The following is a 27,837-nucleotide window of genomic DNA, read 5'->3' as shown; positions in this document are numbered from 1 at the left end:
GGTCCTGAGTTCAATTCCCAGCAACCACATGGCAGCTCACAACCATCTATACTGAGATCTGATGCCCTCTTCTGGCCTGTAGGCAAAACATGCAGGCAGAACACTGTATACATAATAAATAAATAAAGAGTCCGTGTGTTTATTTTATAAGTGGGCTGCGGGACTGCCAGGGCTTGGTGGGAGCTGGAGAGAAACTCTCCAGCTACACTCAGGGGTTAAAAGCACTGATGTTCTTCCAAAGGACCCAGGTTTCCTTCCCATCACCCACACAGCAGTTCACAACACCAGTTGCCCTTTTCTAGCCTCTGAAGGCACTATACAACACAGACACACATGCAGGTAAAACTCTCACACATATTTTTAAATTACAAAAATAAAAATAGAAAATGTTTAAATTAAATCTTTTTTGTTTGTTTGTTTGTTTGTTTGTTGTTTTGTTTTTTGAGACAGGGTTTCTCTGTGTAGCTTTGGAGCCTTTCCTAGAACTCACTTGGTAGTCCAGGCTGGCCTCGAACTCACAGAGATCCGCCTGGCTCTGCCTCCGGAGTGCTGGGATTAAAGGTGTGCGCCACTACCGCCCAGCGCAGCACACTAGACTGTTAGGTACCAAGTTATTCATGTTAGATACCAAGTAATCAAATGGAGGCCTTGATAAATAAACCTGATAGTCTTGAGTTCCATCCCAGGAACCCACCCACATTTAAAAAAAAAAAAAAAAAGCATGATGTAATGATACGCTCGCAGGCTGGCCAGTCAGCCTGGGGTAGGGAAGCACAGCATAGGAAACAAGAGAGACCGCCCTAATGAGGCAGGAGACAATGAATGGACTCCCACAGTAGTCCTCTGATCTGTACACACATGACAGGAAGCATACACTCAAAGACACATGCACAGGTACACACAACATGAAACATGCACTCAAAGACATACATCACACACACATATGCACATGCATGCACACCCACAATTAAGAAAAGTCAACAGCACCTATTTGTAATCCCAGGACTGAAAAGGTAGAGGCAGGATCAATAGGTCAAGGCTATTCTCAACTATATATACATAGGAAAACTCAAGCCTTTTAGTTGAGAGACACACTGACAAAGAGGTTCGGCTCACCTGGCCAGAAAGTCCCATTTACCCCTATAAGGAAAGTAACTTTGAAACAAATAATCACTTCTCTACTATGTTTCTGCTTCCCTCAGCCCCCCCCCCATTTTCCCCTATAAAAATTAGCCTTCTTTGCTGAGCTCATCAGAACACACATTCTCCTTTTAGAGAATAGTGGTGCCCACTTCCAGAGTCACAAATGAAAGCCAATTAAGATTTTTAGTGGCTCACACCTTTAATCCCAACACTCGGGAGGCAGAGCCAGGCTGGATCCCTGTGAGTTCAAGGCCAGCCTGGTCTACAGAGTGAGTTCCAGGACAGGCTCCAAAGCTACACAGAGAAACCCTGTCTCAAAGGAAAAAAAAAGATTTTTAACCTACAGCCAGAGAGATGGCTCAGCCATTCAAAATACTTCTGTTCTTCTAGAGAACCTGAGTTTGGTTCCCAGCACCCACATGCAGCAGCTCACAACCACCTCTAATTTCAACACGATCTTCTCTCCTCCACAAGCATCTCACACACATGGCATACACTCTCATAAACACACATATACACATAAATGTAAGCAAGATTTATTTTTAATTATATGCATGTGTCTATCTGGGGGTAAATATGAGTGCAGATAACTGAGGTCAACAGTCTTGCATCCCCATGGAGCTGGAGTTTCACACATTTGTGAGTCACCAGATACAGGTGCTGGTAACTGAACTCAGGTCCTCTGCGAGAAGCATGTTGTCTTAACTGCTGAGCCATCTCTCCAGTCCCCAAAATAAATCTTTTAAAAGATCTTTAAGTAGGGGCTAGAATGTCACTAAGTGGTGACACCTTTACAATGGAAAAGTGAGGAACACAAAGCCTTGACAAAAAGATCACTTAACAGCTGGCCTTTAATCTCAGCACCCAGGAGGCAGAGCCAGGCAGATCTCTGTGAGTTGGAGGCCAGCCTGGTCTACAGAGCGAGATCCAGGACAAGCACCAAAACTACACAGAGAAATTTTGTCTTGAAAAAACAAACAAAAAGACATGAGCAACCATACCTGACAAGGGAAATACTTTTTTTTTTTTTTTTTTTTTTTGGTTTTGTTTTTCAAGACAGGGTTTCTCTGTGTAGCTTTGTGCCTTTTCTGGAACTCACTCTGTAGCCCAGGCTGGCCTTGAACTCACAGAGATCCGCCTGGCTCTGCCTCCCGAGTGCTGGGATTAAAGGCGTGCACCACCACCACCACCACCACCACCACCACCACCACCACCACCACCACCTCCAGACAAGGGAAATACTTTTTATGTTTAAGAAATACAAGCGCCAGGACTGATGGCGCACGCCTTTAATCCCAGCACTCGGGAAACAGAGGCAGGCAGGTCTCTGAGTTTGTGACCAGCTTGGTCTATATATTAAGGACTAGGACAGCCTGGGCTGTGTAGAGATCCTGTGTGGAGGTTTAAATGAGAATGGCCCCCACAAGCTCACAGATTTGACTACATGGTCACCAAGGAATAGCATTATTTGAAAGATTAGGGGTTTGGCCTTGTTGGAGGAAGTGTGTCACTGGGGTTGAGCTTTAAAGCTTCAAAAAGCCCATTCCAAGTCCAGTTTCTCTCTTCCTGCTGCCTGCAGATCCAGATGTAGTTCCAGATATTTCTCCAGCATGATGTCTGCTTACACGCCACCATGCTCCCCACCATGACGACAATGTAAACAAGCCCCAATAAACACTTTCTAAGAGTTGCCATGGTCATGGTGTCTCTTCACAGCAATAGAACATTGACTAAAGACAGCCAGTCTCCAAAAAAAAAAAAAAAGGTTGAATATCATACTTGAAACTTACAAATGATTTACAAAAAAAGGTATAGCCACATATAAAGAAAAGTCAGATATGCTGGAATGTTAACAGACGAGGCCAGGTGAAGAATGTGGTTTATCACTGTACTTTTCCCAGAAATTTTGTGTAGATTGTTTTTCAAGATTAGGGCTAAAATGGGGGTAGTGGTACACACCTTTAATCCCAGAACTTGGGACAGAGGCAGGTAGACTAACTGTGAGTTTGAAGCCAGCCTGATATGCAAAGTGATTCTTGTCCAGCCAAGAATAGTGAGACTTGTCAAAAAAAAAAAAAAAATGAGAAGACAGACAGACAGACAGACAGACAGACAGACACACACACACACACACACACACACACACACAGAGACTGACTGACTGACTGACTGACTGACTGACTGACTGACTAGGATTAGGAGAACTCAGTCCATATAGCATTTGCCTGGCAAGCCTGAGAACCTGAATTTGATCTCTAGCATCCACATAAGAAGGCTGGCTGATGGAAAGCCGTGATCCACGTCTAGGGAGGTGAAGGTAGACAGGTCCCTGCATTTCTCTATACTAAAGGATATACCTGAGGTTGGCACTCTTCATCCTCCTTGCACACATGCATGCTCATTTGGACACATATACACTAATACTATTCACATGCCTCTTCAAAAAACGTTTTTCTAAAATAAGCCCCAAAAATGCCACCAACAGAGCTAGGGAGATAGCTCACTGGTAAAGCACTTACCACGAAGTGTGAGGACCTGAGTTTGATCCCTAGGACCTACGCAAATCCAGATGCAGTAGCACATTTGTCATCCCAGGGCTCCTACATCAAGATGGGAAGTAGAGAAGAATCTCAAAGGCCAGCTAGCCTGACCTGAGCAGCAGCTAACAAGAGAACTTGTCTCAAACAAGGTGGGAAGCAAGGGCCGACATCCAAGGTTGTCCTCTGACCCCAAACAATTCACACAAATATACAGGGATGTAGTGGGTGGCTGTTTGAGTCATGCCCTGAAGCACCACCCCTAGTGAGGTAGCAGGTAGCTGTTACACTTGTCAATGACCTTGAAGTACATGTCCCTGGGGCATGGCCACTGGGGGACCCTTAAGACTTGGGATGAATGTGTTCTCTCTCCTCTCTCTCTCTCTCTCTCTCTCCTCTCTCTCTCTCTCTCTCTCTCTCTCTCTCTCTCTCTCTCTCTCTCTCTCTCTCTCTCTCTCTCTCTCTCTCTCTCGGCTACCTCATGGTTTGGATGCTGAGATCTTGAACCAAGCCAATCAGTGTGGGACATAGGGACATAGCTCAGCTTTCCCAGACCCTATGATAAATCTCCTGTGGTTATGAGTTAAGTCCCAAATAAATTCCTTTGATCATTAAATTGACCCATGGATTGCTAGCAACTTAATCCAAATATCTGGTGCCCTAGAAATATTGCATAATGCTTTATTAACCTTGAAATTTCTCAATGATGATGAGAAAGGGACAACAGCTGCAGAAAGACATTGGGTGATAGGAAAAACTCCTGAGCTAAACCAACGGGTTTACTTCAAAAATGTGTTGACCTTGGAATGGAAACCAGGATATGTCCTACATTGGGGAAGGGGTTTTGCTTTTGTTTCTGCAGGAGAAGAAATACTATAGATACCAACAAAATTAATAAAAATTCGATTTGAACAGGAGAAACTCCTTGATGAGGAGAAATAATAGGTCATCCATCAATGTGACATCTCTACAAGTTGTAAGAAAAACCTAACAAAGGTTGGGGCAGGGTTCTGTTTTCTGTCTTTATAGGATAATACAAATACCCATCTTCCAGAAGTCATAAAGCCTTGGACATCCAGATATCTAGAGCAAAAGAAAAGAATCTATTGGTACCAATCTACACAGGGTAATAATATCTCACTGCTTAACATCTGTATCTCTTTAACTCTAGAAAAGTTGTGGTCCTGATTCAATTATAAATCAAGCTGGCGGGGGCTGGAGAGATGGCTCAGAGGTTAAGAGCACTGACTGCTCTTCCAAAGGTCCCGAGTTCAATTCCCAGCAACCACATGGTGACTCACAACCATCTGTAATGAGATCTGGTGCCCTCTTCTGGCCTGTAGTCATACATGCTGTATACATAATAAATAAATAAATCTTTAAAAAAATAAATAAATAAATAAATAAATAAATCAAGCTGGCTTTGGAGTTGGAATATAGCTCTCTCCTTCTCTAAACCCAAGCATATTGCTAAAAAATCAAGAGATCCTGTCTCATCCAAAGAGCCAACTGGTGTGAGACAGAAGAAAACCCATAATCTAGGGACCACTGTCATCTAGATTCTATTTCTTTCCATGCTTGTCCTTGCTTTAGAAGAATTCTTTCTCTATCCAGAATAAATCCAAAACTTTCCATCTTGATATTAAGAATGTTCAAGTTTTCGACAGTAAAAAAAAAAAAAAAAGCATTTCCAGTCCGGTGGCGGCGGCGGCGGCGGCGATGGCACACGCCTTTAATCCCAGCACTTGGGAGGCAGAGGCAGGCAGAACTTTGTGAGTTCGAGGCCAGCCTGGTCTACAGAGTGAGATCCAGGAAAGGCACAAAGCTACCCAGAGAAACCCTGTCTCGAAAAAAAACCAAAAAAAAAAGTATTTCCAATAGGAATCTCTGACGTCTCCAGAAGGAAGATGGGGCCGGCCCCACAGTGACAACTCTATCTAGTCCAGAATGATGCCAGGGTACTCATGAACATTACTCAATGATCAACCTTGGACTGAAAACTCTCCAGGACAGCTCCAAGATGAAATGGTCTATCATACTACACTTCTAGCCAGAATCTCAGACAACCTTACCCCTTACCCTGAGACTGGCTGCAAAATCTACAGCTAGTCCAATTGAGACCTAACTATCTGAGCTTTCTTACAGGACCCCACAGAGATACCGTCACCCTATACAGCAGGAAGAAATTCTAAGAAAACAACGCCCTTTCTCCCCAAAGGTTTCATGTTTCTCAGGGTTATGGATGATGGTATAGGGTTGAGGGTGGAAAAAAATATTCTCCCTAAGAAAAGAAAAAGGGGAATGGATAAGTATAGGATATTAAGGTAGATTATTGTATATACTAGTAAACTAATTTAGTGAAATATCAGCTTTATATAATTTACCCTGTTATGGATTCTTGTATATTGATACATTCCTATTTAAGATAACTTGTATTTTGATACTAATACAGAATTAATGTACATATATTTCTACTCCTATTTGAAATATTTTGTATATTGACACAAATGTAAAATTATATTTGTCACGCTGTATGCATGTTCTACCTCTGTTTAGGATATTTTATATATTGGTACATGCTTAGGATTGTTGTCATATTACGTATTGCACTATAAATTTCTACCTCTGTTTAAGGTACTTTGTGTATTGTCACAATTTTGAGGTCATTGTCCTTTTACTGTAAATTTGTTTACAGACTACCTTGTTTTAATGAAACCTTAGACTTAGGTTATTTAGGCAGATAATACTTACAGATTTAGTCAATCATGCTTGTCATCTCTATAGTTATGTTAGTTAGGTTGTCCAGATTTACAGATACATAGGTCAGAGGGACAGGTAATCTTCAAAGACTTCACAGACCTAGAGAATATGGCATTTAAATAACTTAGAATTCTGTTGATGTGAGACACGATTGCTCCTGGCAGCATTGATCTGATCCCAAGAGAATGTTGGCTTTCAAGATACTCCATTTAGAAGTTTGTCTTCTTCCTGGCGCATAATGGCCTCCTGGGCAAAGAACTGCCCTCACCTCAACTACTGACAGTAGAGTGCTACCCTTTCTGGATGAGCAGGACACAAGGAAAAGTGACTACTGAACTCTGTCAAGACAGGGTAAGATGCTCTTTCAAAACTCCTGCTTCTGAAAATGGTCTGTCAAATATTCTAAGCCTGTAGCCAAACTGGATGCCACAACAGTGCTGAGAAACTTTAGGTGACTGTCCAGGCTACCAGCTGTCTCTGTCTACTCTTGCAAGATTTCCAAAAGTTGCTTGTGTGCATTTCTCATTTTCTCAGGTATTATTATATTCCTTCTCAGGTCTTTAATGGGGTTGAAGACTAACAGTTACAGTTACAATCTTCTCATATCTTAGCCAGAACATACTAAGTACTAGATTCAGACTCTTCAGGATAGAACAGCTTTTGGAATAATCTCTGTAACATGCCATTTACCTATGTTCTGAATATCTCTGGATTTTAGTATGTGTCTCTTGTTTGATGTTGTTCTTGTTGGTTGTAGTTCCATTTTGCTTAGGTTATTACACATTATTTCTCCTGGACAATATTTAATAATCATTCCTATTGTATATAGTTTTGTGTTAGGTTAGAACTTTCTTATTTAGACAAAAGGGGGAGATGTAGTGAGTGGCTGTTTGAGCCATGCCCTAAAGTACCGCCCCTAGTGAAGTAGCTGGTAGTTGTTATATTTGCCTATGACCTTGAGGTACATGCCCCTGGGGGACCCTTAAGACCTGGGATGCACGTATGCTCTCTCTCTCTTGGCTACCTAGTGGTTTGGATGCTGAGATCTTGGACGAAGCAGATCAGTGTGGGACATAGCACAGTTTTCCAGTGGTTGTGAATTAACCCCCAAATAAATTCCTTTGATCTTAAGCTCTGTGGATTGCTAGCGATTTAATCCCAATATACAGACAGTAAAAAATTTATAATAATATAAGTAAAAAGGGGAAAGGAGACAGCTATGGTGGCACATATATGTAACTCAATGTTTGGAAGGCTAAGTCAGAAAAGATCTTGAGTTTGAAGGTAGCTGTGCTATACACATACTGAGTTCTAAGCCAGCCTAGGCTGTCTCCAAAAACAAAAGGATGAAAGAAATAATAATTCAGATTCTCTCTGAAGCTACAGTGGAGCTAATTCCATTATAAACTGTAAATGCTGTTAAGTCAAAGGTGAATGTAAAAGCCAGGCATGGTAGCACATGTCTGTAGCTTCAGTACTTGGGAGGCAGAGACAGGAAGAACTGTTCATGACCAGCTTTACTACACAAATTTACAACCAGCCTATATGAATGCCTTAGCTTAAAACAATTGGGGGAGGGGAAAGCTGAAATATCAAGTCTGTCTTTATGGGAAACATTGCTTAAGATGCTTTTATGATTTCCAAAATACTTTCATTCTTAAAATTTCCCTTTATCCTCATAACAGCTCTTTGACACAAAAGTAAGTGATCATATCAGTGCTTTCCAGATAAGGAAATGAGACTCAAATCAGTTAAGCAACTTATTCATTGTTGACGTCTAGGAAGTAGAACCTGGGAACCAGGTCTTGTTTTCACTATAGCACAATATAAATTTTACATTATAAATTTACATTATCCCAGTCACAGGTATTTCAAAGAAAGCATGAACAAGACAGGTAGGACTTCTGCATTGTCAGTAATAAGCCAAAGAAGTTATCACTGACTGGTCCACTCAACACCAACATCACTGTGTGGAGCTTTGATATTTTTCTTAAATACCTTTGAAAACAAGGATCAAAAAATATGAACTCTTATAAAAAGGGCTTTATTGTATTTTTATGGCTTATTACATACCTTGTAACAGTCATTTTGTTAAATGTGAATGTCAGTTTGATTTTCGGTCCCTTTTTTCCTGGCTATTTACAAGCTTTGTAAGAATCGTTCCTTAATTAAGTCTAAACATAGTTTTATATAAATGGATTCCTGGAAATAAAACGTTCAGACTTAAGAAATGATTGTTACAGAGACTGTAACAGGCTGTAAAAAAACGAATGCCACTTTAAACAAAGATTTCTCATTTTAATTAAAAAGATAATCATCAGAACATTCCTACACTTAACAGAACCATTTAAAGAAGCTTCTTTGAGGAAAAAAATACGTGTCTTATCTAGGCTTCCATCGTATAATCTATAATGTATCTGGATCCATGTTTCAGTTGACTTGACAGAATTCTTATGTACCGAACCTACAGTTTAAAGATACTCTGAAGGAGAACAGGTCTGAGGGCTAGAGATTTAGCTTAGCGCTGGAGCACATGCCTAATGAGCACAGCTCTGGGTTCTCATCCCAATATTGAAGAAAAAAGACTAGCATGTCCAAATGAGGTAAGCCTCATTTCTATCATTTCTAGTTCCTTTTAAATATAAATATTGTCAAAAGATTTTATTTTCTCTAGGAGGTACTGTCAAGATACATTTAAGAATACCTCTAATATAGCCAGGTATAGTGACACACACCTTTAACCCCAGCACTGGGGAGGCAGACGCAGGAGAATTTCTGTGAGTTCAAGGCCAGCTTTGGTCTACATAGTGAGTTCCAGGACAGTCAGAGCTACATAAGACCCTGACTTCAAAAAACTTACAAACAAACAAACAACAAAACCTTTAATCCATTTTAGGGCAGGTGTGGTAGTTGTACTTTTAAACCCAGGGTTTGGAAGGCAGAGTAGAGATAAAAAAAAAAACTGCCAGGCAAGCAGAGACAGGGGGATCACTAGGCTGGTCTAGATGGCAAGATTCACGCTAGCCATGACTATAAAGCAAGACTCTTCTCTCTAAAACATACTTTTTAGATGACCATGTATGAATATAACCAGGATTAGACAGTTTGTTGATGAAGTTTGTATCAAGTAAAAAGATTGTATTTAGGGGATGGAGAGATGGCTCAGCAGTTAGCAGCACTGGGTTCAATTCCCAGCGCCCACATGGTGGCTCACAACTATAACTCCAGTTCCAGGGGATCAGACACCTTCACACATGCAGGCAAAATATCAATGCACATGATATAAAAATAAAATATTTTTTAAAAGATCATATTTAGAAGACTTATCACAAAGTCAAAGGTGATACAAATATCTATATAAAAAGTTTCTAGCCAGGCGGTAGTGGCGCACGCCTTTAATCCCAGCACTCCGGAGGCAGAGCAAGGCAGATCTCTGTGAGTTCGAGGCCAGCCTGGACTACCAAGTGAGTTCCAGGAAAGGTGCAAAGCTACACAGAGAAACCCTGTCTTGAAAAACAAAAACAAAACAAAAAAAAGTTTCTACTCCAAAACTCCAATAAAAGTTGAATTCATCCACTGCAGTTTCTTCTTTCCCTTCCTTGCCTTACCCCCATACCCACTGTTGTTCTTGTTGAGACAGGATCTCACTTTATAGCTCTAGACCGCCTGGAACTTGCTACATAGATCCTTCTGTCTCCTGGGCACTGGGATTAAAAGTGTGCACCATCACAGCCTGTTGCATTGTGGTTTTCTAAATCTCATGTCTGGAAATGGCTAAAGGTTAAAAAATTTTTTTTTAATTTTTTCAAAGAAAGAAAAGAAAAAGAAAAAAGCTGTTAGAGACTGAATTTGAAGAAGCTGGGTTCTTTTCAATTGATTCATTTGACTTTTAAATTGTGTTTTTAACTTAAATTGTGCCAAATTTGTTACAGTTGGACAACATTCTAAGACAGTAAAAAGCAGCTCATAATTAACTGTCATTATAATTAACTCCAACTTGAAAAAGATACAAATGTTCTAAAGTCACCTTTTCGAAATTACACAAAAGCTAAGCTTGAATACCACCACCTGACAATCTATTTCTACAGCAATGTATTACTCAAAACTGCTTCAGAGTGCTTTCTCTTCTCCCATGGAAACAAGTCACAATGAGAAGGCTATTTCCTAACTGAGACTTGGTAGCAAAGAAAGGACTGTCATAAGGAACACCATCAAAACAGACTCAGTAACTGTAAAACTCTGCAATCATTAAAAAAGGAAATTATGCACCAGCTTCATAAAATGGGAGTAACACCAATGACAGCAAGCATGCACTCAAACTGTACAAAGCATAATTCTTCCATCTTCACTCATTAAACAAGCTTAACCTCAAGCTAATAACAACTAAAATAAACACTAAACATTTAATTACCCATCATTTAGTTTTGCTCTCTATCATAGAAACTGCTGCTTGGGATGAGTTACACAAAAGGGAGATGAGGTGGAAGCCAAGAAAGCATATTACTCAAGAGAAAAGCTGCCTCGACTTTCTGAATTAGTTCCCCCAAATTAGCAAGTTTTCCAAGGTCATGCCCTGCATGACCAGGACAGGAAATGGGTAGATATTGACCATTGTAAAATGGGCATGGAAACATATGCCTGATCCCAGCACTCAACAATGGGGCAGGACTGCTGTGAGCTCAAAGCTAACCTGACCACCTATGGAAACTCTATTTTAAGAGTTTTAAAACACATATAGAGCCACAAATACTTAAACTAAGAGCCAAAGACACTACGGAAAAAACTTCAGGGGCTTTCTCTCATCCTCAGTGTCATGGCTTTCCGTATTGAAACTCCATATACAAGTCTCAAGTTTACCTTACACATCCTTGAAAGATCATGAACATTCCATAACATAAACTCTTTAAAAAGTATTTGCATGCCAGGTGTGGTGACACACACCTGTAATCCCACCATCTGGGAGGCTGAGATAGGACAGTGAGCTCGAGGCCAGCCTGAGCTACTACCAAGACCATGTCTCAAATGAAAATAAAGAAATTGCATAAAGTCTAGGAGCACAGTGATGCACACCTTTCTACTTTGAACCCAGCACTCCAGAGGCAGGGGCACGGAAACCTCTGTGAATTTAAAGCCAACCTGGTCTACACAGGGAGTTCCAGGACAGCCAGGGCTACAGAAAGATCTTGTCTCAAAAAATAAATATATAAATAAATAAATAAATGACTATTTCATGATTATAAAACTTAACAGTATTAAGATAGCTGTCCTAAACCCAGTGTAGTGGTACAAATCTATAATCTCAATATTTGGAAGGGAGAGGACCAAGGAGTTCCATGTCATCCTCAGCTACACATCAGGTTTGGCTATACTGCAAGTCAGGGCCAGCTTGAGCTACAGGAGATGCTATCTCAAAAACAAAACAAACAAATAGAAAAACAAATCTCAGTTCTAGGCAGGAGCTGGAGCGTGTGAGAGTGGGGGCCTGAGGAAAGCTGGAGCTGCTGCTGGTGGGAGTAAGTGAGACCTCAGGAGGAAACTAGGGCACAACAGATGTAGTAGTGACAATAGGTACTTTGGGGGACTAAGAATTGCTTCCTCATCTTCTCTAAAAGACAAATGCAGACATTAGCATGAGATTAGGAGTGGGCTACTCTGTCAGCATACCTTCTAGGCTCTACCTCTATCTTCTAGTGGAAAATACATCAATGGGCAGGAACAGTAAGCTAATGTTCTTCTGTAACAACATTAGGAGTAATGTTTGAAACTTCAGCACACTGATCATGTAACTGAAACCAAGTTTTTCCTTGTTCAGTTTGTTTTCTTTGGAGGGAGGTGTTTGTTGGTTTTGGTTTGTGTTGTGTTTTGAAATGGGGTCTCATGTAGCATAGGCTGGCACACTGGAATCACTATGTAGCCAAGGTTAGCCTTGAACTCTTGGTCCTCCTGCCAAATGCTGGGATTACAGGCATATACCACTCTACCTGGCTCTTTGCTTTTTAAGAAAAAGTCTTAGGCTAAAGAGATGGCTCAGTAGTTATGAGCACTTGCTAAACAACCTAAAAACCTGAGTTAGGATCATCTCTGCACCCACATAACAAGCTGGAAGTGGTCTCACGGGGGCCTATAGCCCTAGTGCCGTGCAGGCTGTGTAGACAGGATTGCTGGAGCTTGCTGGCTGTCAACATAGGCAAAAAAGGGAGACTCAGATTCAGAGAGAGATTCTACCTCAAAAGAATAAGACAGTGATGGAGAAGAATAACTGACACCCTCCTCCAGTTGCTATGTGTGTACCCACTCATACACATTTCCAGACAATGGCAATGGGGTGCAGGGGTACGTGCGTGTACTTCATTCTTTAGCCTAGGCTGGGCTAGAATTAATTATGTATTACACACTGGTCTTAAATTTGCAACAATTCAGCTGGGCGGTGGTGGCGCACGCCTTTAATCCCAGCACTCGGGAGGCATAGGCAGGCGGATCTCTGTGAGTTCGAGGCCAGCCTGGGCTACCAAGTGAGCTCCAGGAAAGGCGCAAAGCTACACAGAGAAACCCTGTCTCGAAAAACCAAAAAAAAAAAAAAAAAAAAAAAAATTGCAACAATTCACTTGTCTGAGCATCTTGAATGCTGGGATTAAAGGTGTAAACCACCGTACCCAGCTTAGCCCATCACTTTCAAAAGTACCATAGTCATGTCAAAGAAAAGCTAAGGAATCATTTCCAGACTGAAAGAGACTAAAGAATGAGAACAATTTTACTTAGTCTTTTTTTGTTCAGAGGGTGGGGAATGGGCCTCACTTTGTAGTTCAGAATGATCTCAAACCCACTCGATATGCCCCAAGATGACCTCTGACCTCAAACCTGCATCCTCCTGCTTTAGCCTCCTGAGGGCTGGAGTGAAAGGTGAGCACCAAGCCGGCGGTGGTGGCCCACACCTTTTGTCCCGGCACTCAGGAAGTAGAGGCAGATGGATCTCTGTGAGTTCCAGGCCAGCCTGATCTATACAGTGAGTTCCAGGACAGACTCCAAAGCTACACAGAGATACCCTGTCTCAACAATTCCCCTGCCAAAAAAAAGGTGTGCACCATTAAGCTAGATGTCACAGACCTCAGGATTAAAGTGGCAAAGGCAAGGGAATTCTGAATTTGAGGCCAGCCTGATCTACAGAGTTCCAGGACAGCCAGGGCTATACAAAGAAACCCTGGCTTGAAAAACAAAAGTTGTGTATCATCATACTTGGTTGGATTGGAACTTTTTGTTAGAAAGCCCATTACTGGAATGGGCAGAATATGAATAAGGTCTGAAGACCAAATCTGTATCTGTACTACATCATGTTCATTTCTAACTTCTTAAATGTGCATGATGTTTATCCGTGTATGTGTCCCTGTGTGTGTCCCTGTGTGTGTGTGTGTGTGTGTGTGTGTGTGTGTGTGTGTGTGTGCGCGCGCGCGCCATGGCTTATGTGGGGTTGAAAGCACAATTCTGGGTGTCAGGCCTCACCCTTCATCTTGCTCAAGATAGGGTCTCTTGTTGTTTACAGCTGGAAACACCAGTACCTTAGTTAGGGTTTCTATTGCTGTGAAGAAACACCATGACTATGGCAACTCTTAAAAGAAAACATTTAAGGGACTGGAGAGATGGCACAGACTGTTCTTCCAGAGGTTCTGAGTTCAATTCCTAGCAACCACATGGTGGCTCACAACCATCTGTAATGAGATCTGGCACCCTCTTCTGGCCATGCAGACACAGCACTGTATGCATAATAAATAAATCTCAAAAAAAAAAAAAAAAAAAAAAAAGAAGAAGAAAAGAAAACATTTAATTGGATGGCTTACAGTTTCAGAGGTTTAGTCCATTATTACCAAGGCAGGAAACATGATGGCATGCAGGCAGGCATGGTGCTGGAGCAGTCCTACATCTTGACATGCAGGCAACAGAAGTGGTCTGAGACACTGGGCATGGTTTAAGGATATATGAGACCTCAAAGTCCTCCTCCACAGTGACACTTCCTCCAACAAAGCCACACCTCCTAATAGTGCCACTCCATTTGGGGGCCATTTTCTTTGAAACCACCATAACCAGGCTGGCAATTCCATTTCTACCTACCATCTCCCTATCCAGGCATCCTGGGACTACACATACTCATGCTATTGCATCTGGCTTTTATGTGGGTTCTGTAGACCCAAAGTCAGATAGTTAGTTTTTTTCTGGACAGCCTTTTATCCACCGAGCTATCTCCCCAGCCCAATTTCTAAATTTTGATGTTTAGAGTTATACAATATTTTTGCTTGTGGAAAATGCATATTACAGTGTTTAGTAATAAGGAAACAATTCGCTCTCCATGTTTCAGGAAGAAATGACATGTAACTGAAACTCACTTAAAATGTTAACAGAAGCTAGATGCAGTAGTACACATCTGTAATTCCAACTACCTAAAAGGCTAAGGTAGGAAGATGATGAATTCCAGCCCACCCTGGGCAACAAAGCACACACATGCACAATTGTACACAATCACACATGTGCACACATGCATACCAATTAAGTTATCTTCTATTGGAAAAGATTGGCTGATATAATAAATACCACATACTTAGTAGCTTACTTCTGTAGGCAGACATCTGAAATGGGTCTGAGTAGCCTGAAAGACAGGTGTTCCTGGAGCCATATCCAATTCCATTCCAGAGGCCTTCACCTGCCCGTATTCCAGCTTCTAACTCTCATATTCTCTAGCTCAGGGCTCTCTCCCTCATCTTCTAAGCCAAAGCACATGGGATGTTCACGAAGCACCATTCTAACCTCTTCTGCCTCCCTCATACATGTTTTAAATCTTTTTTTATTATTACTCTGTGTGTGTGTGTGCATGTCTGTGTGGGCACTCATGACCTGGTATACATGGGGAGGTCAGAAGTCCTTCTCTCCTTCTATCTTGCTAAGGCAGGGTCTTTCATTTCTGCCAAGCTCAGTACTCCTCACCATGAGTGCTGGAATTACAGATAGGGCCACCACATCCAGACTTTTTTTCTTCACATCCAGATTTTTTTTTTTTTTGGTTTTTCGAGACAGGGTTTCTCTGTGTAGCTTTGTGCCTCTCCTGGAACTCACTTGGTAGCCCAGGCTGGCCTCGAACTCACAGAGATCCACCTGCTCTGCCTCCCGAGTGCTGGGATTAAAGGCGTGCGCCACCACCGCCCGGCCTCACATCCAGATTTTTAACATGGGTTTGTACACCAATTCCTCAGCCGATCCTGTTTCCACAAATCCTTAGACTGAAAGCCTCTGAGTCCTCACCCCTGAGGGTCTCAGTTGAACTGCTGCTTTGTTACTGACTCCTCGTGTGTGCCTTATATACCGTTCACCTCCTCACACTGTTCCCCACCCAACCATGTCACTTCCTGGGATTAAAGGCGTGTGTGCTTTCCAAGCAAAGGCATGAGATCTCAAGTGCTGGGATTCAAGAAAGGCATGTGCCACCACTACCTGCCGCTGTTCCCAGTGTGGCCTTGAACTCAGAGATCCAAATAGATCTCTACTTCCCAAATGATAGGATTAAGGGTGTGTGCCACCACTGGCCTCTATGTTTAATCTAGTGGCTGCTCTGTCCTCTGATCCCCAGATAACTTTATTAGGGTACACAATATATCACCACATGGATTCCAGGGATGGGAAACTGAACTCAGGTCATCAACCTTACATATCAAGTGCTTTTTACCCACTGGGGCTCCCTTGTATATATTTGAGGACCCTTGTAAATGAATGAAATCTAAGCCAGAGAGTCTAGGACAAACCCCCTACCTAAAAGTCAAATGATTAGTAACCTAAATAAAATTTTAAAAAGGAATTGGCTATCTCTGCCTGCTTCAGTGTGAAGATGGACATTACCTAATTGAAAAAGGTTTACACTTTCGAGGCTGAACAAGGCAATCCAATAGGAGGAAAAGAGCCCCAAGAGCAGCCCAGAGTCAGAGATACAACCACTCCCACTGTTAAGAGTCCCACAAAAACACCAAGCTAACAGCCATAACATATATGCAGAGGAAAAAAAAAATCAATGAAGTGATTCCTAATGATATTCTGCTATACTCATAAAATTATTTTTTAAAGAGAAAAAGAGAGAGCAAGAGAGAACCTAACGGATATGGCTTGGTGTAGCTTGGTACATTTCTCTCCAGCTCCCACCAAACCCCGCCAGTCCCAGAGCCCACTTCTAAAATAAACACACCGACTCTTACATTATTTAAACTGCTCGGCCATTAGCTCAGGCCTGCCATTGTCTAGCTCTTACTCTTATACTCAGCCCATTTCTGTTACTATATGTTGCCTCGTGTTCCAGGACAGCCAAGGCTACACAGATTCGGAATCCCTGGAACTTGCTCTGTAGACCAGGCTGGCCTTGAACTCAGAGATCTACCTGCTTCTGCCTCCCTAGTGCTGGGATTAAAGGCGTGAGCTACCACTGCCCAGCTGTCCTTGAACTATTGATCCTCCTGAGTCTCCTTTCAAAAGTGCTGAGATTTTGGGCATGTGGCTCCTGCTGCCATTCTTCCCTCCCTCCTCCCCTTCTCCCTCCCTTCCTTTTTCTTTCTCTCTCTGTGTGTGTGTATGTGTGCATGAGAGGGTGCGCTGAGAGGAGGGATCAGATTTAGGAATGTGTGTATATTAGGCAAATGTTCAAACAAAGATGAAACTTGCTTCTCCTCTTCCAGGACTCAGACTCCGTCCCAGCACCCATGTCAGGTGGCTCACAACTACCTTTACTCCAGCTCCATGGAGTACAACACCCTCTTTTGGTCTCCACAAGAACTGCAAACAAGTGGTGCACATAAATACACCACTCAGGCACATACACACAAAATAAATACATCTGTTAAAATGCTGGGGCTCTAATTCAATGATGAGCATTTGCCTAGCATGCATGAGGCCCTAGGTTAAATCCCCAAGAATTACAAAAAGAAAAAACAATCAAAAATTATCAAAAGGAAGAAACATATTCTTAATATAGTAGATCACTGTGCAGATTATTCCTTCCTCCACTTTATTTACATCTATCATGTGCCTGGCTTTAGTCAATGATACTTAGCAGTTATTATACACAAGCCATGATTGAAAGGCACTTGTTCAACTAAGCTCATTGCCATTGTTATGACTGAGAAGGGCTTTCTCTAGGAAGTCCTTGCCTCTTCCTTCTGAATCCCAAAATATGCAGTCACCTAATTAAGCCCATCTAGACCAAATAAGAACCCCTCCCAAAAGCTCACAAGTTTATGGTAACATCTATTGAATGTTAAACATATTTTTTATTAAATAGCAATAACTGGAGCTGGGGATGTAGTAGTTGCTAGAGTGTTTGCCTAGGGTGACAAAAGCCTGGGTTTGATCTCAGTACTTTGTAAAGTGTGCATAGTGGCACATGCCTATGACTCTATGGTGATTTTTTTTTTGTATATTAATAAATAAAGTTTGCCTGGAGGTCATAGGAGTCAGGCAGTGGTAGCACATACCCTTAACCTGATCGATCACTTGGCAGGCAGGGTCTCTGTGTGTTCAATGACACACTAGGGAACAGCCAAGTGTGATGACACACGCCTTTAATCCCAGTACCAACCACAGACTTGGAGGTCTTTACAGACAGGCAGTGACAAGGAAGTGAGGTAGATGGGCTAAGAGCCAGAACATGAGAGGGCAGAACAGCAAGGCAATAAAGGCACGGGTAGACAGGAAGTAACTCACTTTTGGTAGCTGCAGAGCTGGAGAGGTAAGGTTGGTTGGTGGTTATTCCTATTTCCCTGATTGCTAAGGCTTTCGCCCCTATATCTGGCTCCGTGTTTTTCATTTAATAAGACCACTTAGAAATTCGTCTACATGACTCTATCACCCAGAAGGTAGAGGCAGTAGGATCAGAACTGTAAGGTCATCCTCGGCAGCAAGTCTAAAGCTATCCTGAGATACACAAGACCCTGTTTCAAAAGAAAATGAATCATAGCAAGTGCTAATATGACAGACACTGCGTCAACTGTAATGTTTCAGATTCTCATTGGTAACTCAAATGATCAGAAAACACGCCTGTAAGTCCAGATAGTAATTATTCCACTCAGGCTACCACCTAACCAACAAGAAAACATGCAAAGTGGGCTAGAGGAGATGGTTCAATGGTTAAGAGCATGTACAGTGTTCTTCTGGGAAAGGTGCTTAGAGGCACTCAGACAGTCCATAGTAGGTTTTCCTATAATACCACCTCTAACAAAACTAGACTGTCTTGAAGTCTTGTCAATAGGATTGTCTACCTTTATACCAAGAGGGTTGGCAAAGCACCAAAATCTGCATGCAGTGTGTGCCCAAGCAGACTTCTAGGGGTTCCTGCTGTAAGACCTAAAGTTCTTATGAGATTGTCTAAAACAAGCGGTCAGCAGGGCCTATGTGTGCTGTGTCCATGACAGGATCAAGGGGCTTTCCTTACTGAGGAGCAGAAAAGTGCTGTGAAAGTGTTGAGGGCACAAGCAAAGAGTCAGAAAGGGAAATAAATATGGAGCTTTTTAAAGTAATAAACGTCAAGACTCAGTCTATGGGGGGTCGGGGATGGGTACTGCTCTCATAGAGGACAAGAATTTGGTTCCCAGGCACGGGACAGCTCACAACTGCCGGTAACTCCAGTCAGGCATGGCTATACCAACTCAGAATCCCAGTTCTGGGGTAGGACAGAGGTAAGAGAATTGTTTGGACTTGGACTGACAGCCTAAATGAAAAATGGCAAGCTCTAGGTTCAAAGAGACCGTTTAACAGGAAGAAGGTAAAGAATGATAATTGTCCTCCTCTGGCCTCTGCACACATGCATGCGCACACACGAGTACACTGTGAGGATCTCTGAGTCAGGTTGCCTAGATTTGATCTTGGATTCCTTGTCATCACAGTAACTTTGAACAAGTTATTTAATCTCTTTGGAATCAGTTTCCTTTTATGAAAAATGACAGAAATAATAGTATTGAATCTGCCTCACTGGGAGAATGAAGTGAAATAATATACTAAGATGATAGTGCCTCAGAGATCAACCATATTCTTAGTTCAACATGAATTCAATTACCTATGTTACTTTTGTTATCTGAGTCATGTGTAAAGATGTTCTCTACTGGGCTTTGTGAAGTTAAAGGGAATATGCATCAGGCTCCTCTACCCAGAGATCCCAAAAGTACAGGGTGGCCAGCAGAGAAAACTGGTTGGCACCTTTCTCACAGACTTCGGAGCCTCCACTGCCTGATTTAGGATGCCAAAACCTGTTAAGGATAAAGAAGTCTTGTTTGGGTCCTGGGGACTCAGCTCTAGTTTTTAGATTTCTTTTCACTGACTTAGCTATTAGTTAAACTTAGTTGTTAAACTTCAGTAAACATTTTCTATTTCACCTTCAACAGATTCTCATATGTAAAAAGGACTTCTGTGCTAAATACAGTATCCCTAGAAAACTGGTAAGATTGTAAAGTACTTTAGTATCACAAAGACGTTAGGGGATCTGTTGTTGTTTTTACAGAGTTAGGTATCAAACCCAGAGCTTTCTACATGCTAAGCAAGCTATCTGCCTTGAGCCATATCCCAAAGCACAAAGATATTTCCTTCTTCATACTCAGACTTTTGCTGGAGCACTACTGACAAAAAGGTTTTATTCACATATGACCAAGATTTTGCATAATGTCCTGTCTCCCTTTAGCAGAAAAAGACTCTTCCCTTCAGTTAAACACAGAACTGACAAGTGGTCTCTTCTGAAAGTTGAATGATTTGGCAATAAAAAAAATTCCTAATAACTATTCAAAATAACATTTGGGGGTGAGGGTGTTGTTCGAGACAGGGTTTCTCTGTGTAGTTTTGGTGCCTGTTCTGGATCTCGCTCTGTAGACCAGGCTGGCCTTAAACTCACAGATCTGCCTGGCTCTCACTGCCCAGCTCAAAATAACATTTTTATTTTATATTTAATAACTCACTTTTTTCTCTTCACTGTCTTCAGGCACCAGTGAGTAAACTCAGGACCTGACATGTTAGACAAGTGCTCCATGCAACCCAACTTTGGAGTTTTTATTTTGAGACAAGATCTAAGTTCCCTACACTGGCCTGAACTCACTCTGTAATCCAAACTGTCCTCCTATCTTAGATTCTCCTGCCTCAGCTTCCTGAAAACCTACATTAACACCAGCCTGAACCACCAAGTGTGACTTAATAATTCACTTTCACTAATTTATTATAAACGTCTATTACAAACACAAACTTAGGAAATTAGCAAAAAGAATTATCATTAAACAACAAATGTGGTGATCTTATGTAATCGCAGCATTTGAAAAGTGTAGGCAAAAAAGGTCAATTCATGTGACTTGTTGGGTCACACTGCAGCTTCCAAGATGAGTTGTTTTGTTTTGTTTTTTGTTTTTGTTTTTCCAGACAGGGTTTCTCTGTGTAACAGTCCTGGCTGTCCTGGAACTCACTTTGTAGACCAGGCTGGCCTCAAACTCACTGAGATCAGCCTGCCCCTGCTTCCCAAGTACTAGGATTAATTCCTTTCCCCGCACCCCACCCCCCTTTTTTTTAAAATTTTACTCATTTTATTTTTTTCCTTTTTTTTTTCTTGAATTTTATTTTATTTGGGAGGGGTGCAGGAGCGAAGGGCAGATGTGAAGGGATGGGGAATGAATAGGATCAAGATCCATGATATGAAAAACACATAGAATAATAAATATTTAAAAAAAGAAAAAAGACCAATTCAAGGTCATCCTGGTCTACAAAGACAGCTCAAGGACAGCCTGGATTACAAGAAATTCTGTCAAACAAACAAAAAAAAATGTTATAATTTCATATCCTGAAGGTAGGCAAGGTCCCAAATGCCTAAAGCTCCATCTAAGACACTGAAGCAGGATCACTTGAGTCCAAGAACTTGAGAACATTTAGACAATACATGGAGATCCTGTCTCAGTAAACAAATAAGCCATAATAGGAAACAGATGGAGAGAAACTGCCAAACAGAGCTGGTTTCAAATGTAAACCACTCAGTCAGCAATTAATTTCACCAATTTAAAGAAAATCCATTGTAGAAATTCTTGAGATTTGCCGGGTGGTGGTAGTGCACACTTTTGATCCCAGCACTCAGAGGCAGAGGCAGGTGAATCTCTGAGTTCGAGGCCAGCCTGGTCTACAGAGCAAGTTCCAGGACAGCCAGGGCTACACAGAGAAACCCTGTCTCAAAAAACACCAGAAAAAAAAAAAAAAATGGAGATTTATTTGGCATGCATGGTAGCACACAATATAATACCAACTCTCCGGAAGTGGAGGCAAGGAAGGTCACTTGGGCTTAAGGCCAGCCTGAGCTGTATTGTGAGTTCCAGGCCACCTGAGCAAGACAGCAAGCACCTGTCTCAAACAAAACAAAAACCCAAATACAATTTATCTTTAGATGTTTTAAAAATCTCTTTCTCAAGTAAGTAAAGAAAGGCCAGGCTAGGAAGACAGCTCAGTGGTAACAGTGGCTGCGGTGTAGGCCTGAGGAGTGGGCACGGTGGTTCAGTTCAAGCTTGGAATCTCAGGACTGGGGAGGTGGCACCAGAAGGGTTCCCCTCCCCCACCCACCCCCAAAGCCACTCACCCTCACCTACTAGGCTAGGTGAGCCCCATGCTCCAGAGAAAGACTCAATTCAAAAAACAAGATGGATAGCTCCTGAGGACTGACGGCGTGGGCTGATCTCAGGCACACACTCAAAATAAGGCTACTAAATCCTATCCAGTATCGTTCCTACTACATTATCTTTGCAGCAACTGATGCAGGAGAGCCTCCTAGCTTCTTGAGAAGTTCATTTCAAGCAGAGACTCCTCCCAAGGATTCTGTATTATTATCCATAAACTCAGCTGATCCCCTCAGCACATGGAGCCTGGACAACCACCTAGAATAGCATTTAAGGCAGCAGATGGCAGAAGATAGCCCCCAGGAATTCTTTCCTTCCTGTTCATTGATGCTAGTCTTCACATCAACAGGTAGAAGTCCACTCCCCATCCCCACCAGCCCTGATTTCAGATTAGCCTTGACTGGACTCAACCATAGTGACATTATTAAGCTTTCTTTTTTTATGTTTTCTTATCTTGAACTTCAAATCTAGCACAAGAGGAGTGGGCAGTTTCGATCTCCTATTTCCTGCAATACTCCTCCTTGGAGCACAAGCCACCATACTTAAGGTTTGTACAGGGAAAAGCAGGCTTTGAGCCCTATCTGAACTATAAGCCTAGCCTCAACCTCATGATGTCTCTGCCTCCGACATGTAAGGAATACAGGTATGTGTCATATTCAGCAATGTCTGCCTTTTTGTGCTATTTTGGTTACTGTCTCTTTATTTAAAACAAAATGTCTTAAAATTATTTTTACCCACTTGATCTTGGGACTGGCTGGAAAAGAATCCGTTTATCCGATTTTTTAAACTAAGCACCAATTTATTCCTTAGTATATCTTTTTATTCCCCCACACAGTCCTCAATGTCCATGTGGCGTAGCTCCTGTCCATCATTTTCACTTTGCAGCTCAGGCTCTCTTCCAGTCCTTATCATTTCTGGAGTTTTATACTTTTACTGGCCAAAGAAAGGTTCCTAAGAACCTGCTAAAGCTAGATGAGACATCAGCACAGACTGTTTCATACAAACTACTGCTTTCTTCTCACCTATCTGCTTTCAGAAGTTAATCAGTTTACACTACTTTTTCAAAGTATCCTAGGGCAAGCTTTAAGTCTAAACCATGTATGAATGGTCTACTTGAAATTAGTAGTAGCATTAATAACAGTAAATGTGATAATTAAATTCATGACAGTATTCCATTCCACGTTGACATTATCAACAATTTTACATAAAATTCTTTAAACTGAAGCTGGATGTGGGTGTACACCTTTAATTCCTGCACTCAGGAGGCAGAGGCAGGCGGATCTCTGTGAGTTCAAGGCCAGCCTGGTCTACATAGAGTTCCAAGACAGCCAAGGATACAGAGAGACCCTGTATTAAAAAAAAAAAAAAAAAAAAAAAAAAAAAAAAAAACTGTACCAAAGCTGTTATTAGCAACTGAGGAGAAACACCAAAACAATTCAGTTTGACTAAAAGAATAGCCCTTCCACTTTGTACTATGCATTAATTACTTGATGCACAATCAAATAAAATACCTTCTCCATCTTGAGTCTAAACAGGCAGACATGTTATCATAGGGTAAATGGCACCAAGGGAAAGTCAAGACTTACTCAGATTCATACTAAGGCTGTGGCTGAGCTGAAAGAGGACAGTAAGTCTCCGTTCTCTGCTTCTCTTATTGAGGTGTTGCTCTTAGCAACTCTCTTCCAGTTGGCCTTTTCTCAAAAAGCAGCCACAATAGCAAGGTCAAAAAGGAAAGTAACTAAAATTAAAGGAAAAAATTGGCTTCTCCCAGTGGCTGACTCAACATTTAATAACGTGTGGTGCCCTCAAAGCTGCAAGCTATTACTTGACTACCTTCAAGTGCTCCTGACTCAATCAGGAGGCCATTCTCCACACCTAACTCCCTAGCACAAAGCAGAGGTACAGTAGTTCGGAACATTCCTAGGCTGAGACTTACAGGGGAGTTAAAAAGGATGATCTCATAATGTCTCTTTATGATATCCAAGTCCCATTATTCCAAACATTATTCCATATATCTAAGTGTCAGCTTTGTGCTGATCACTTTTCTGACTTCCGTATTGAAACTGGCTTGTAAGTAAGCAACTTTGACTTACTTCCATTCTCACCCCCAAAATTCCAAGGTCTCTTTGCTGATATGCTTGCTGGTTTGTAAACAGTCTCATGTAGCCCAGGCTGCCTTTAACTGCTGGTCTTCAACTCCAGATCCTTCTGCCTCCATATCTCAAAGGCTAGGATTACAGACATACACCACCACACTCAGCTTTCTAGTTTGCTTGTTTACGGTCTTTTGAAACAGGGTCTAATTCTGTACCCCAGCTGGCCTTAAACTCATGGCAATACTCCTGCCTCACTTTCTCCTCCTCCTCCTCTTTTCTTCTTCTTCTTTTTTTTTTTTTTTTTTTTTTTTCAGAGCTGAGAACCAAACCCAGGGCCTTGCTTGCTAGGCAAGTGCTCTACCACTGGCTAAATCCCCAAGCCCTTCTTCTTCTTCTCCTCCTCCTCTTCCTCTTCCTTCTTTTTTTTTAGGGGGGTCTCACTATGCCTGACCTAGAACTCACTCTGTAGACCAGGCTGGCCTTGAACTGAGATCTACCTTGTCGCTCTGCCTCCGGCGTGATGGGATTAAAAGCGTGCGCCACCTCGCCCACATTGCTTCAGCTTCGTAAGTCCTCGATTATAAAGTGTAAGCCACCATGCCCAGGCCGAAGGAGCTCTTAACATTTTATAATGTCAACACAAGACACAAGTTCAAGAAACACCTTTAGGCAAAATAGAATTTTGTTAATGACAAACTTTAGGTGTTTTTGAAGGTACTAATACCTTCAATTTTAAGTGTATGAATGTTTTGTCTGCATGTATGTCTATGCACCACTTGTGAGCCTTCTGCTCACCGAAGGGTGGTGGATCCCTTGGGACTAGAGTTACAAACCACCGTGAGCCACCATGTGGGTGCTGGGAATGAAGCCTTCATCCTCCGGGAGAGCAGCAATGCTCTGGACTGTTGAGCCGTCTCTCCAGCCCCCAAAATAAACACTTAAATTTGACCAGCTTCTATAAATATGAATGGGACAATTTAAAACCTAGTTTTAACAGAGTCAGTGTCTATGTTTAATTTGTTGTGGCATTTTAGGCAAAGATGAAACAACTATTAAAAAAATGCTATTTGGAATGATGAGTTACAATTACTTCTGAAAAACCAAGATGTAATTGCAAATAACACCAAAGTCCCTAAAACCACCTGTTAAGCTAAAAAATCTAGGCATCCCATCGTCTTTCAATGTAACCAGAGACTGGTTTACACCTAGGATATACAAGAAGCATCAGATTAAAAGCATCAAATATCAACCTAACCGAGGTTGCTAAACACAAGCACAGCAAAGAAAAAGCCCCATACAAAGTTAAAGAAACAGGGTCCAAGGGGTTTAAACATACCTTCAAAATGCAATCCCCACACTGGGCTTCAGCCTAAAACTCAAGGGTAACCACTAAGCCTGACTTATTTCCTACCTCCTTCCTTACCCTCTCTAGAATTTCTAACAGCTCTTATCATTTCTCCAAGGTCTTTCCACTCCCAGAAAGTAAAACAGCACCTGGCCTCCACATTTTACTACCTCACCGCTTAAGGCCTAAGTTTTGTTTTGCTTTCTCCTATTGGTTACTAAATGTGTCCCCATTTACCTGTACCTACATTTCTTTCATCACCTTGCCCTTACTACAAATAATTTGGCCTCCCCTGCAAGGCAGAACGAGTATCTCCTTTTTGGTATTTGTAATTCTGGCTCACAGTCAACACTGCCTTTCTCCCCCCGGGGCCGTCACCATAGCCCTAGGTCTGAGTCCTTATCTTCCTAAATAAGGCCTCTTCTCCTCCAGAGTTTGGCAACGTGAGTTTGGCCAACTGGGATTCCACCCTTAGCCAAAGGCTCTCTTCCCAGCTCATTCTACAAAACTACTTGCCTCCCCCAGCCTGGGCTTTTCCCTCCCTCCCATCAGTGCCCAGCCCTGCCCAGTTTCCCCTGCCCCCAGTGTCTCCGCCTTGCCATCACCCTGGGCTCCTCACTATTGCCCCCACTCCAGCCAGAGTGCACCTCCTCTCCCAGGCCTTACCCGTAACCCTGACACCGGGAAGGCCCCTGCCAGTGTCCACAGGCGTCTCTCCACCCTGGCTCCTCCGCTCTTCAGTAACTGTCCCCACGCCCCTTTCCCTCCCGGGCCCCGCGCGCCGCCAGCAGCCCCCACCTCGAAGGAGCTCCCACTGTCACTTGGCCTCTCTTCCACAAGATGGCGGAGCTGCTGCCCCCACCCCAGGGTCCCCTCTGCACCCCCCTGCCCTCTCCCCCGAGCTCCAGTCCCGTCCCTCCCTGCGCCTCGCCACCGGCCTCGGCCCCGGGTCCCGCTGCCCCCTCCCGCGGTGAGCGGGCGACCCAGGCCTGAGCTCGGCGACGCACCAACGCCGCCGCCTCCACCATTCCCCAGCCCGCACCACCTCCTCACCATAAACTTGAGCGCTTTCTCCTGCAGCACCGCCTCTGCCGGGTCCATAATCGCCCGGGCTACTGGGTCTGCTCTCCGCCGGGGCCGCCCCTTTCGTGCCAGGCCGCAGCCAACGCAGCGCCCGGATCCCGCCTCCTCTTCCTTCCCCCGCCCTCTCTTACCTCCTGGCACGGGCGGGGGGGGGGGGCGGAGGGGGCTGAGGCGGACTCGCGGCTCGGCGCGTGCGCACTCCGCCTCCTCACGGGACTTGTAGTTCTGGAGGCTCGTGCGGCAAGAGGCGAGAACACGCGGCGAACAGCAACTCCCGCGGGTCGCTGCGTGGAGTTGCGGCTGTGTGCGAGCCGAATCTAGAGCACTCGAGAGCCAGGAGGGGAAGTCGGCTGACGGGAATTGTAGTTTCCAGCCTTTAAGAGGGCGAAGTCGGAGTGTCGCCGTGGTTACCGAACGACGCCAGTGGCTGCTGGTCTGGCATTTGATAGCAAGATGGCGACTAGTGCTTCATCTGTATTCCAAACACGAGGAAAACTGAAAGAACTCAGGGTGTTTGGGCCGCCCTAATTGCGATTTTGGAGAACTGGACCCTCCTAAATTTCAGACGTCGGGCGTCTGAAGAAAGACTTAGACCTAGGGACTCTGAGCCCAGTGTGCATGTGGAAGCAGCAAAAACACCATTGCAAGATTTCAAAGTCCTCCTAAGCTATTGCCTCTCATTTCTGAAGAGCCTTTTCTCCCCCAGAGCAAGTCAGGGGCAGATAGAACTCGGTCCAGGAAATTCTTGAGTTTAGCGCTCAGAAAGGATGGGCTGCCATTACTAACCCTGAGGTCTAAGTCCTGTGTTGAGTCAATGAAATACAAAGACCATCAAACAAGTGAAGTCTATAAGTTTTTTTGGCCTTGAAAAGGACAAAATGGGTGGGGAGGTGGCTCAGTGGGTAAGGATGTTTACCATGAAAGATCAAAGTCCTAACTTGAAGTCCCCAACACCCACATAAAAAGCTGGGTATGGGGAGGGACTCAGTGGCTAAGAGCACTTGCTACTCTTGCAGAGAAAACTGAGTGTACCTCTGAAAGGAAAAAAAAAAAAAGATCATTAGGTTTGTCCTAAAAGCCAGATTCTGGGCCGGGCGGTGGTGGCACACGCCTTTAATTCCAGCACTTGGGAGACAGAGGCAGGCGGATCTTTGTGAGTTCGAGGCCAGCTTGGGCTACCAAGTGAGTTCCAGGAAAGGCACAAAGCTACATAGAGAAACCCTGTCTTG

The 27,837-nt window shown here is 43.0% G+C and overlaps 1 protein-coding gene across 9 annotated transcripts in view; it reads right to left on the bottom strand.

Annotated features, from left to right (window-relative positions):
• Nucleotides 1-26,958, bottom strand: part of Btrc (beta-transducin repeat containing E3 ubiquitin protein ligase) — a 183,530-nt gene extending 156,572 nt beyond the window's left edge. For 3 of the 9 annotated variants that reach the window (XM_037207325.1, XM_037207328.1, XM_037207333.1), the window contains exon 1: nt 26,579-26,958. In XM_037207325.1, coding sequence (XP_037063220.1) covers nt 26,579-26,626 — 48 coding nt within the window. In that variant the 5' untranslated portion in view covers nt 26,627-26,958. Of the gene's footprint in view, nt 1-26,191; nt 26,209-26,578 lie in introns of those variants that run through there. The other 6 variants (XM_037207322.1, XM_037207321.1, XM_028891151.2 and 3 more) reach the window with 4 other exon arrangements.
• Nucleotides 26,959-27,837: the final 879 nt, after the last annotated feature.

This window comes from Peromyscus leucopus, chromosome 1 (genome assembly GCF_004664715.2).
Source record: "Peromyscus leucopus breed LL Stock chromosome 1, UCI_PerLeu_2.1, whole genome shotgun sequence".
Lineage (NCBI taxonomy): Eukaryota > Metazoa > Chordata > Mammalia > Rodentia > Cricetidae > Peromyscus > Peromyscus leucopus.
This window is presented reverse-complemented; position numbering and strand designations above follow the sequence as displayed.